The following is a 13,223-nucleotide window of genomic DNA, read 5'->3' on the forward strand; positions in this document are numbered from 1 at the left end:
AACAGGAAGAAGAGTAGAGGTATGAGCATAGGAAGAACAGGAAGAAGAGTAGTGGTATGAGCATAGGAGGAACAGGAAGAAGAGTAGAGGTATGAGCATAGGAGGAACGGGAAGAAGAGTAGAGGTATGAGCATAGGAGGAACAGGAAGAAGAGTAGAGGTATGAGCATAGGAGGAACAGGAAGAAGAGTAGTGGTATGAGCATAGGAGGAACATGAAGAAGAGTAGTGGTATGAGCATAGGAAGAACAGGAAGAAGAGTAGTGGTATGAGCATAGGAAGAACAGGAAGAAGAGTAGTGGTATGAGCATAGGAAGAACAGGAAGAAGAGTAGAGGTATGAGCATAGGAGGAACAGGAAGAAGAGTAGAGGTATGAGCATAGGAGGAACATGAAGAAGTGTAGAGGTATGAGCATAGGAGGAACAGGAAGAAGAGTAGTGGTATGAGCATAGGAAGAACAGGAAGAAGAGTAGTGGTATGAGCATAGGAAGAACAGGAAGAAGAATAGAGGTATGAGCATAGGAGGAACAGGAAGAAGAGTAGAGGTATGAGCATAGGAGGAACAGGAAGAAGAGTAGAGGTATGAGCATAGGATGAACAGGAAGAAGAGTAGTGGTATGAGCATAGGAAGAACAGGAAGAAGAGTAGTGGTATGAGCATAGGAGGAACAGGAAGAAGAGTAGAGGTATGAGCATAGGAGGAACAGGAAGAAGAGTAGTGGTATGAGCATAGGAGGAACAGGAAGAAGAGTAGAGGTATGAGCATAGGAGGAACAGGAAGAAGAGTAGAGGTATGAGCATAGGAGGAACAGGAAGAAGAGTAGTGGTATGAGCATAGGAGGAACAGGAAGAAGAGTAGTGGTATGAGCATAGGAGGAACAGGAAGAAGAGTAGTGGTATGAGCATAGGAGGAACAGGAAGAAGAGTAGAGGTATGAGCATAGGAGGAACTGGAAAAAGAGTAGTGCTTTGAGCATAGGAGGAACAGGAAGATGAGCATAGGAGGAACAGGAAGATGAGCATAGGAGGAACAAGAAGAAGAGTAGTGGTATGGGTATAGGACGAACAGGAAGAAGAGTAGAGGTATGAGCATAGGTGGAACAGGAAGAAGAGTAGTGGTATGAGCATAGGAGGAACAAGAAGAAGAGTAGTGGTATGAGCATAGGAGGAACAGGAAGAAGAGTAGTGGTATGAGCATAGGAGGAACAAGAAGAAGAGTAGTGGTATGAGCATAGGAGGAACAGGAAGATGAGCATAGGAGGAACAGGAAGAAGCGTAGTGGTATGAGCATAGGAGGAACAGGAAGAAGAGTAGTGGTATGAGCATAGGAGGAAGAGGTAGAGGTATGAGCATAGGAGGAACAGGAAGATGAGCATAGGAGGAACAGGAAGAAGAGTAGTGGTATGAGCATAGGAGGAACAGGAAATAGAGTAGTGGTATGAGCATAGGAGGAACAGGAAGAAGAGTAGTGGTATGAGCATAGGAGGAACAGGAAGAAGAGTAGTGGTATGAGCATAGCAGGAACAGGAAGAAGAGTAGAGGTATGAGCATAGGAGGAACAGGAAGAAGAGTAGAGGTATGAGCATAGGAGGAACAGGAAGAAGAGTAGTGGTATGAGCATAGGAGGAACAGGAAGAAGAGTAGAGGTATGAGCATAGGAGGAACAGGAAGAAGAGTAGTGGTATGAGCATAGGAGGAACAGGAAGAAGAGTAGTGGTATGAGCATAGGAGGAACAGGAAGAAGAGTAGTGGTATGAGCATAGGAGGAACAGGAAGAAAAGTAGAGGTATGAGCATAGGAGGAACAGGAAGAAGAGTAGTTTTATGAGCGTAGGAGGAACAGGAAGAAGAGTAGTGGTATGTGCATAGGAGGAACAGGAAGAAGAGTAGTGGTATGAGCATAGGAGGAACAGGAAGAAGAGTAGAGGTATGAGCATAGGAGGAACAGGAAGAAGAGTAGTGGTATGAGCATAGGAGGAACAGGAAGAAGAGTAGAGGTATGAGCATAGGAGGAACAGGAAAAAGAGTAGTGGTATGAGCATAGGAGGAACAGGAAGATGAGCATAGGAGGAACAGGAAGATGAGCATAGGAGGAACAAGAAGAAGAGTAGTGGTATGAGTATAGGACGAACAGGAAGAAGAGTAGAGGTATGAGCATAGGTGGAACAGGAAGAAGAGTAGTGGTATGAGCATAGGAGGAACAGGAAGAAGAGTAGTGGTATGAGCATAGGAGGAACAAGAAGAAGAGTAGTGGTATGAGCATAGGAGGAACAAGAAGAAGAGTAGTGGTATGAGCATAGGAGGAACAGGAAGATGAGCATAGGAGGAACAGGAAGAAGCGTAGTGGTATGAGCATAGGAGGAACAGGAAGAAGAGTAGTGGTATGAGCATAGGTGGAAGAGGTAGAGGTATGAGCATAGGAGGAACAGGAAGATGAGCATAGGAGGAACAGGAAGAAGAGTAGTGGTATGAGCATAGGAGGAACAGGAAATAGAGTAGTGGTATGAGCATAGGAGGAACAGGAAGAAGAGTAGTGGTATGAGCATAGGAGGAACAGGAAGAAGAGTAGTGGTATGAGCATAGCAGGAACAGGAAGAAGAGTAGAGGTATGAGCATAGGAGGAACAGGAAGAAGAGTAGAGGTATGAGCATAGGAGGAACAGGAAGAAGAGTAGTGGTATGAGCATAGGAGGAACAAGAAGAAGAGTAGTGGTATGAGCATAGGAGGAACAAGAAGAAGAGTAGTGGTATGAGCATAGGAGGAACAGGAAGATGAGCATAGGAGGAACAGGAAGAAGCGTAGTGGTATGAGCATAGGAGGAACAGGAAGAAGAGTAGTGGTATGAGCATAGGAGGAAGAGGTAGAGGTATGAGCATAGGAGGAACAGGAAGAAGAGTAGATGTATGAGCATAGGAGGAACAGGAAGAAAAGTAGAGGTATGAGCAGAGAAGAGACATGAAGAAGCATAGTGGTATGAGCATAGGAGGAACAGGAAGAAGAGTAGAGGTATGAGCATAGGAGGAACAGGAAGAAGAGTGGAGGTATGAGCATAGGAGGAACAGGAAGAAGAGTAGAGGTATGAGCATAGGAGGAACATGAAGAAGAGTAGTGGTATGAGCATAGGAGGAACAGGAAGAAGAGTAGTGGTATGAGCATAGGAGGAACAGGAAGAAGAGTAGTGGTATGAGCATAGGAGGAACAGGAAGAAGAGTAGAGGTATGAGCATAGGAGGAACAGGAAGAAGAGTAGTGGTATGAGAATAGGAGGAACAGGAAGAAGAGTAGTGGTATGAGCATAGGAGGAACAGGAAGAAGAGTAGTGGTATGAGCATAGGAGGAACAGGAAGAAGAGTAGTGGTATGAGCATAGGAGGAACAGGAAGAAGAGTAGAGGTATGAGCATAGGAGGAACAGGAAGAAGAGTAGATGTATGAGCATAGGAGGAACAGGAAGAAGAGTAGAGGTATGAGCAGAGAAGGAACATGAAGAAGCGTAGTGGTATGAGCATAGGAGGAACAGGAAGAAGAGTGGAGGTATGAGCATAGGAGGAAGAGGAAGAAGAGTAGAGGTATGAGCAGAGAAGGAACATGAAATAGCGTAGTGGTATGAGCATAGGAGGAACAGGAAGAAGAGTGGAGGTATGAGCATAGGAGGAACAGGAAGAAGAGTAGTGGTATGAGCATAGGAGGAACAGGAAGAAGAGTAGTGGTATGAGCATAGGAGGAACAGGAAGAAGAGTAGTGGTATGAGCATAGGAGGAACAGGAAGAAGAGTAGAGGTATGAGCATAGGAGGAACAGGAAGAAGAGTAGATGTATGAGCATAGGAGGAACAGGAAGAAGAGTAGTGGTATGAGCATAGGAGGAACAGGAAGAAGAGTAGAGGTATGAGCATAGGAGGAACAGGAAGAAGAGTAGATGTATGAGCATAGGAGGAACAGGAAGAAGAGTAGAGGTATGAGCAGAGAAGGAACATGAAGAAGCGTAGTGGTATGAGCATAGGAGGAACAGGAAGAAGAATAGAGGTATGAGCATAGGAGGAACAGGAAGAAGAGTAGAGGTATGAGCAGAGAAGGAACATGAAGAAGAGTACTGGTATGAGCATCGGAGGAACAGGAAGAAGAGTAGAGGTATGAGCATAGGAGGAACAGGAAGAAGAGTGGAGATATGAGCATAGGAGGAACATGAAGAAGAGTAGTGGTATGAGCATAGGAGGAACAGGAAGAAGAGTAGAGGTATGAGCATAGGAGGAACAGGAAGAAGAGTAGTGGTATGAGCATCGGAGGAACAGGAAGAAGAGTAGTGGTATGAGCATAGGAGGAACAGGAAGAAGAGTAGTGGTATGAGCATAGGAGGAACAGGAAGAAGAGTAGTGGTATGAGCAGAGAAGGAACAGGAAGAAGAGTAGTGGTATGAGCATAGGAGGAACAGGAAGAAGAGTAGTGGTATGAGCAGAGAAGGAACAGGAAGAAGAGTAGTGGTATGAGCATAGGAGGAACAGGAAGAAGAGTAGTGGTATGAGCATCGGAGGAACAGGAAGAAGAGGAGTTAATTTAAAATCAGTTGTGATCGGTAAAAAAAAATCACAAATAAAATGACCAGCGTTGTATGCTGTCCAGCATATGATAAATACGTTAGAGGAGCCTTTCCAGGTGTGTCCACCTGAAGCCAAATTAAGCTTTAAGGAGAGTTGAAATACTTAGGGAAAATTTGGCACAAATTAAAACATAAAAGCTTGTTCTCAAATAAGGATGTCTGCTTTCTTCTAAATCTTAACTGGAAATAGTTTGTGCAGTGAACAAGTCCAATGAAAGTTTCATTGTGTGGAGTCAAGCAATAGGTTTCAGGTTCTGCATTGAGCTGGAACTCAGTGTTTCATTCCTCCAGTCCTTCATAAGATTAATGGTATCTGAGAGCCTTTAACCAGACACTTGAACCTCGTAGAGTTATTTGCTGCATGTTTGTCTTCCTTCCTTGATATGAATTCATTTATCAATGACAAAAAGACTTTATCTCCATTTTCCGAAGCAGGCAATTTCCACAATGAGGCATTTCTATCCAGTGCATATCCCTGTCCATTCTGGAGAAACACAAAATTCAAAGTTCAGGCAGTTTTTTTTTTAACCAAATAGCAAATTGATCAGTTACATTGCTTGTGGATTGAACTCAGGCAGGTGTATGACCAATATGTGGGATGGATTTCCAGGCAGAGTAGCAGATATGAGCATCTTTAATTTTCATTTCAACAAACAGCATGGTAACAGGCTATTTCAGTCCACAAACCCATGCCGTCCAATCACACTCAATTGACATTCAATCCCCGGTACGTTTTGTTTTAACTTTATTTTAAGGTTTTATCACAGGAATAAAAAGAAAGATTACATTTAAAGAAAAGATATAAAATAGAATAATATAATTATAATACAACATCAATAACCTAACTTAATTCAGTCTAACCCCCCCCTACATATACAAGATCTAAAAATCTATATATATTAAAAAAAACCACCCTTCCCCTCCCTAAAAATAAAGAGTGAAGAATTAGTAAAATTAATAATATTATATATTAAAAAAAAACACACAAAAAAAAGAAAAATATGACAAATAAAAATAATTTAAAAAAAGATTTATCAGATCTAAAATATCACATCTAAGAACATACTTAAATCAAACTTAATTGCATATACTTAACAAATGGAGTCCACTTTAACTTATAAAAAGACAGCTTATCTTGGATTGAAAAAGATATCCTTTCCATAATTAAACAAGACTTCATCTCTAAATGCCACCTGTCCAAAGTTAGTATATTTCTATCTTTCCAAGTAGACGCTATACATTTCTTGGCCACTGCTAAAGCTAAATAGATAAAAGATATCTGATAATCATTTAATCCTAAATCAATTAATGATTGCATATTCACTAATAAAAATATATCAGGATCTAATACAACACAAATATTATATAATCTATTAAATATAGATTGAATACCTTTCCAAAACTGTTGCAATCGATCACAGGACCAGACAGTATATAAAAAAGTACTGGCTGTCTGGTCACAACGAAAACAACAATCTGACTTACTAAGATCAAATTTTTAAAATTTTTCTGGTGTTAAGTATAATTGATGTATAAAATTATAATTAATCATCGCTAATCTAGCATTAATCAATTTCCGAATACTATTTTGACAAATTTCCATCCAAGCTTCTTCAGCTATTGTAGAACCGAAATCTTTTTCCCATTTCAACTTATCATTATCCCAATCTTTCTTACTTTCATTTTCTTGTAAAATACAATACAAATCAGATATATACCCCTTTTCTGGTATTGAATGTACATATTTCTCAAAGTTAGTTTCGGGCAATAAAGTCATTTGTTGACCACATATCTGTTTTAAAAATGATCTTACTGATAGTACACAAATACAGAATTTCCACTAATACCAAATTTCCTTTGTAATTCATCAAAAGAACAAAAATGTCCTTCAAAAAAACAATCAGATAAGTTTTTTATTCCTTTCCTTTCCCATTGTTTCAAAGTAATATTGGAGACCGTAAAAGGAACAAGTTGATTATTATATAATGGCAATCACCCAGACCATTTATTTTTAAGCCCCATTTTATCAAGTTTACTCATCCATAGATTCAATAAATGTTTCAATATTGGTACATCATAAGTCTGTAACTAATTTTTATTCCATCGAAACAAAAATTCATGTGGAGATTTTTCTAAAATAACTGCCAATTCTATCTTTGCCCAACTGGGCAGATTCTCCATATTCATTAGTGCACTAAGAAATTTAAATTGAGCTGCCTCATAATAATATTGAAAATTGGGTAATCTCAAACCTCCAAATTGAAAGTCCCACATTAATTTTTTCATTGCTACCCTCGGAAATTTTCCCTTCCATAAAAATTCTCTAACTGCTTTGTATAAATCCTTAAAAAAACTTTTTTTTAAAAAATAAGGAATTGATTGAAATAAATATTGCATCTGAGGAAAAATATTCATTTTTATAGTATTAATCCTCCCCAATAAACCTAAAGGTAAGTCCTTCCACCTAATCAAGTCTAATTTAATCTTTTTTATTAAGGGAAGGTAATTAATTGAATATAAATCTTGATATTCTGTATTGATATTAATTCCCAAATATTTAATTTGTTTCGTCCACTTCAATTTTGTAATATTTTTATATATCGAATAATCATCTTTACAAATTGACAAAATTTCACTTTTAGCCCAATTTACCTTATAACCAGATATTTGACCATAATTTTCTAAAGATTCTTGAATTGCTGGTAAAGAAATATCAGGGTCCACCGGGTATAATAAAACATCATCTGCAAATAAATTAATCTTATATTCCTCATTCAAAACTCTCATACCCTTAACATTTACATTTTGACATATTAACTGTGCCAAAGGTTCAATAGCTATAGCAAATAAAGCAGGTGACAATGGACATCCTTGTCTAGTAGACCTTGTTAAATCAAAAGATTTTGAGATCTGTCCATTAGTAGCAACTCTAGCCTTCGGACTATTATATAAAGCCTTTATCAATCCAATAAACGAAGAACCAAAACAAAATTTCTCAAGTATTTTAAATAAAAACTTCTATTCCACTCTATCAAAAGCCTTTTCTGCATCTAATGAAACCACTATTGGATAATTCATTTGAAATTTAAATTTATTTATCAATGTAATTAGTCGCAAAATATTATCAGACGTATATCTGTTTTTTATAAATCCTGTTTGATCTTTATGTATTATTTTAGGTAAATATTGAGCCAATCTATTAGCCATAACTTTAGCTACAATTTTATAATCTACATTTAACAACGATATTGGTTGATAAGAAGAAACCTGTAAAGGATCTTTATCTTTTTTTGGTATAACCGTAATTATTGCATTAGAACAAGATTCAGGTAATTGAAAAGTTTTATAAATTTGCTGTATTACATTCTTATAAATAGAAGATATATCAACATAAAAAGTTTTATAAAATTCTATAGAGAACCCATCTTCACCGGTGCCTTTACATTTGGTATATCTCTTATAGCCATTTCAATTTCATTTTCTGTAAAAGATTTATCCAACTCTTGTCTATCTTCTTGATTCAGCTGTGGCAAATTAATATTTTTCAAAAAAGAATCTATTGCATCTTCACTTACATCTTTACACTCAGACGTATATAATTTTTTATAAAAATTGCAAAATTCCTCATTAATTTCTTTTTGTGTAAAAGTAATACCCGATTTTTTTTTCTAATTACTGGTATAATCCTGGATAATTGTTCTTTTTTTAACTGCCATGATAAAACTTTATGAGCTTTCTCGCCCCATTCATAAAACTTATGTTTAGTTCGATTCATTAAACATTCAAATCGATATGTTTGTAATTCATTATACTTTAATTTTAAATTAGTTAACTGGTTCTTTTGCATTTCAGTAGCAATTTTTTGAAATTCTTTTTCACTAACAGTTACCTTTTTCTCTAAATCTTCAATCTCTCTAATTCTCTCTTTCTTTACTTTAGATGCATAACCAATAATTTGACCTCATAAAAAAGCTTTCATTGCGTCCCATAAAACAAAATGACTAGAAACAGAGTTAACATTATTACTAATAAAATCCTCAATTTGTTTTTTTAAATAACTAATAAATTCTGGTTTTTGTAATAACATTGTGTTAAATCTCCATCTTGGAGTTCTCTGAACATCTTGTGAACTCTGAAATTCTAATAATAATAATGAATGATCTGAGACCAACCTTGCCTTATAATCCACAGATATAATCTTATCCTGCAAATGTGTTGAAATTAAAAAATAATCAATTCTTGAAAAAGAATTATGACGTGAAGAATAAAAAGAAAAATCTTTCTCTGTAGGGTTAAGTCTTCGCCCGTTATCAACTAAATTCAAATCTTTCATCATATTAGTCACTTGTACTGCCATCTTAGATTTCTTAATTACTCTTGGATACTTGTCCAATAAAGGCTCCAACACCACATTCAAATCTCCCCCAATCATCACATTAGAATTTGCTTGTCCAAGTAATAAAGACACATCTACAATAAAAGCTGTATCTTCAACATTTCGAGCATAAACATCAAGCAGAGTCCAAGCCTCATTAAGAATTGTACAATTCAGTTTTAATAATCTTCCTCCATTTTTCTCTTCATTCTGTAACTGAAATGGTAAATTCTTATGCACCAGAATTGCCACTCCTTTCGCCTTTGAATTAAATGAAGAATAGAAAACTTGTCCAACCCATTCATGTTTAAGTTTCAAATGTTCCTTATCTGTTAAATGAGTTTCCTGCAGAAAAGCCACATCAACTTTTAATTTTTTTAAGTAAGCAAGTACTTTCTTATGCTTAATAGGATTATTTAAACCCTGAACATTAAGAGAGGCAAACTTAAGTTTAGACATTACTTACAATAACACAAAGAAAAAGAGAAGGAGAAAAAAAAAGAAAAGAAAAAAAAAAGAAAAAAAGAAAAACACCCCCTCCCCTTATCCCCTACTAAAACTTCAAAAAGAGAAAAAAAATTAAAGATAATAATAAAAAAAAACTTCACTCCTTAATCCAAAAATTGTTGAAAAAAAAACAGGTAGGAGGTTACAACCACCTCCTCCTGTCTCAACCGCTCAATGCAGTAACTCCCACAAGGTAATGGGTGTGAGATAACTCACACGTAGCTGATGACTTCTGGAAAATGATGCCCGCCCAGCTCCCTCTCGCAACTCCCGTTTCACATTAAACTATCATCATTATCTGAAATCTTCTCAGAAAAAAATTTTTTTTAATCAACTTTATCACTCCGACCATCATTGTTTCCATTTCTTCTTGGAATTCGGTTCCCATCTTTCGTCTCCACTCTCCTTGGAGACCATGGTGGACTACGTCTTTCCTGAAATTGCGTAATTGGCAACAATTGAGCAAAGTCCATAGCTTCCTTAGGATTATCAAAACATTTTGGTTGATTGCCATCTTGAAAAATCTTCAATACTGCAGGGTATCTAAATGTTGCTTTATATCCTTTTTTCCACAACACTTCTTTCATAGGGTTAAATTCACGTCGTTGAGACATAACTTCTTGACTCAAATCCGGATAAAAAAACACACGATTGTTCTGAACCATCAAGGGAGATCTTCTTTGTTGTGCGTTTCTTATAGCCACACGAAAAATTGTCTCTCTATCATAATAATTTAAACAACGAACCAGAACAGGTCTTGGATTTTGTCCTGAAAAAGGTTTTCTTCTCAAAGCTCTATGGGCACGTTCCAATATTAAGCCTTCCGGAAACTTATCTTGTCCTAACACTTGTGGAATTCATTCAGTGAAAAATTTTCTTGGATCTGATCCTTCCATATCTTCTGGCAAACCAACAATTTTTATATTATTCCGTCTAGATTGATTCTCCAAATAATCAACCTTTTTCACTAAATTTTTATTCTGAATTTGTAAAGTTTCAATTGTTTTATTTACATCTTGTATTTGATCTCGTACCACGACTATGACTTGGTCACAAACATGGGAAGCACGCACAAATTCCTTAAAGACAACAGCAGACAGAAACCCAAGTCACTCGTTTCAAGCTTAAAAGCTCTTTAATCAACCATCTGTTGGGTATTAATGTCCACCAAAGTATTAAGCTTAGTATTAACTTGAACTAAAGCCTTACCTATTTCTTTTATTGTAGAGGATAACTTAGATTCAAGATTCTTAATAAGCATATCTACTGGAATAGATTCAGGCGCAGTAGGATCCTGCTGTTTCTGTGTAGCCAAAGGGTCTTCTATTCCTTCCCTTGGTTTAACTGCTTTTCTTACAGTATGACTGCATGTGGAAACCCCTGCCACAACCTCCTCAGCAGTATCTGATGGCTGATGGCCAGGGTTATCCTTAACCCATATAATATCAAATGCCTTCATTACATTGATGTCTGTTGAAGTCTTCATTACTGGTGGTGCATTTCGCAGTGCCACCGCTACATCAATCGGTAGACGTCTTTTCAGAGTCGGGTCTTCAGCTGGCAGCGTCCCAGCTGTTCTAACTGTCAAAGATTCACTGACAGCACTCACAGCAGGCATTGATTCACGTGCACGCGCCTGGCTAGCCCTTTGTTCCAAGGGCTGCCGGGCGCCATCTTTAAAGAGCCCTACCGATAAAGAGCGGAGCTCCATTGCCAAGTCTTGTACCTCTCTTCCTGGATCCATTCCACACTGAGTCCTGGCTTCTTGTAAACAGGTAGGCTCAGATAACCTCGGGAAATGCAGTTTCTTAACGATCTATTGCCGTTTTATTTTACTTCTTTTCAGCAGTTGTACCATTAGAAACTGATTCAACACCTCTAACTATTTCTAGACTTTTAAAAAGTTTTAACGGGCACTTATAGACAAAACAATAACAAAGAGTCAGGAGAGGACTGGAAGGCACATCTGTTCCTTACGCCATCTTGACACGCCCCCCCAATCCCCGGTACGTTTCAAACTGTGGGAGGAAACAGGTCCAACTGGAGGAAACCCATGCAGACATGGGGGAAAAGTACAAACTTCTTACAGATAGTGCGGGATTCAAAACCTGGTCCAGAGTGCTGGTGCTGTAACATATTGTGCTAACCGCTACGCTAACCATGGCCCCCTTGGAATCTTGGCATCATTTAAAAAACCAATGGATGCCTCATGGAGGAATTTCTGCATCAATGTGCAAAGTGGATCGAAGGACCTTGTGATCTTACTTGTAATTTAGTGTATTATTTTACCACTAAAGTAGAGTTCTGTGCATGATCTCCTATTTCTTGAACATAAGAACAAACTGCACTTGACACCTCAGGGGTTCATTGCTATGTATTGATATGAGAGTTTCTTCTCATTTCCACTGCAACATTATAGAAAAACCTCATCATTTATTTCTCCTTGCCCATTGTCTCTGCTCAACATCTCTGGAATAGGTTTCTCCCTAGTTCCCCGCAGGTGATCAGTGAAAATTGGGGATCCTGCATGGTACTCCACTCAATGTCTCAGAATGCTGGCTGGAATGTTCAAATTTTTGGTACACATTCTCCATAGACCATTTAATACTTAATACCCTTGCTGCTACATACTTTCTTATTTCTGCCACAGGTTTTCATTTTCACACTTTTATTCCCTATTTGTTTTGGACCATCTCTCAGTGTCCTTACTCAGGAAGGCTCTCATTTACATAGGTTATACACTGGGAAGGGTTGGATCAATTCAGTGTGATGTCACGGGGAGGCAGAATCAGAGTTAACGGTGGCTTGGTTAGGCTCTTACCACTTATAAACTACTAATGCTTTAGAACGCATGCAAAATGTCCATGACTATAGTGTCAATTTATAAATCACTTCAGGTGTGTTACCTATGCCTTGTTGGGAGCAAGAGTCTAACCAGCATGCATAATTGTGAACATGAAAATGTAAGAATGAATGCAATTAAGAGGTAAAACAAAATCTCGAGACATTCAAGGGTAAAATCCAAGAATAAAGGCAAGATTATTGAAGGCTTGGCCACACAGTGGTGTGGAGACAGAATGGGATAGATGAAGAGTCAAAGTGAGAGACAGGATGCCTTGGCATGAGGTTGCAGGGCCAGAGCAGGTTGCAAAAGGCCAATCAGAGATGTCTCTTTCATAACAAAACACTGGGGAACAGGTGATCAGTGAAAGTTGGGGATCCTGCATGGTACTCCACTCAATGTCTCAGAATGCTGGCCGGAATGTTCAAATTTTTGGTATACATTTAGGTATTGCCTGATGTATTTGACAGATGGAGTGTTTTTAAAAAGTGTTATTTTACCAGACCTGAGAAAGACTGCAGGCAAAACAAAGCCACCTGCTCTCATCATCCTGATCCAGACTCAGACCTGATTAAATTCCTCAGGTGCCCTCTGGCTCTGTTCTGATAAACTTATTTCAGTTGAAGTTACAGCAATGAAGGAGCAGAGGCTTTGGGACAATTTATTATCCCATCCCTACCCCTACCCTCAACCCCATGGGCGCAAGTAAGTGTGCAGTGTTTCCTTCTAGGTTACAAAACAGTTAGACTATTTTGATTTATAAGAGCTTTTTTTTTGTTTTCAGCTTCTAAAGAAACACAGCTTTGCAATGTGAAACACGAGTTGGAATATACCTAGAAGAGTGGGAAAGTCTGGAACCAGAAGGGATAATCTCAGAATAAGACATTCCTTCAGAAAAGAGATCAAGGGAA

General features: G+C 38.0%; 1 protein-coding gene across 1 annotated transcript in view; it reads left to right on the forward strand.

Annotated features, from left to right (window-relative positions):
- The window catches only part of LOC138756824 (glutamate receptor ionotropic, NMDA 3A-like), a 79,589-nt gene extending 66,463 nt beyond the window's left edge, over positions 1 to 13,126 (forward strand). Inside the window, exon 4 of the mRNA XM_069923214.1 lies at positions 13,097 to 13,126. Within this exon, the coding sequence (XP_069779315.1) occupies positions 13,097 to 13,126 (30 nt within the window). The remainder of the gene's footprint in view (positions 1 to 13,096) is intronic.
- The last annotated feature ends 97 nt before the right edge of the window (positions 13,127 to 13,223 follow it).

This window comes from Narcine bancroftii, chromosome 3 (assembly GCF_036971445.1).
Source record: "Narcine bancroftii isolate sNarBan1 chromosome 3, sNarBan1.hap1, whole genome shotgun sequence".
NCBI classification, from domain to species: Eukaryota; Metazoa; Chordata; class Chondrichthyes; order Torpediniformes; family Narcinidae; genus Narcine; species Narcine bancroftii.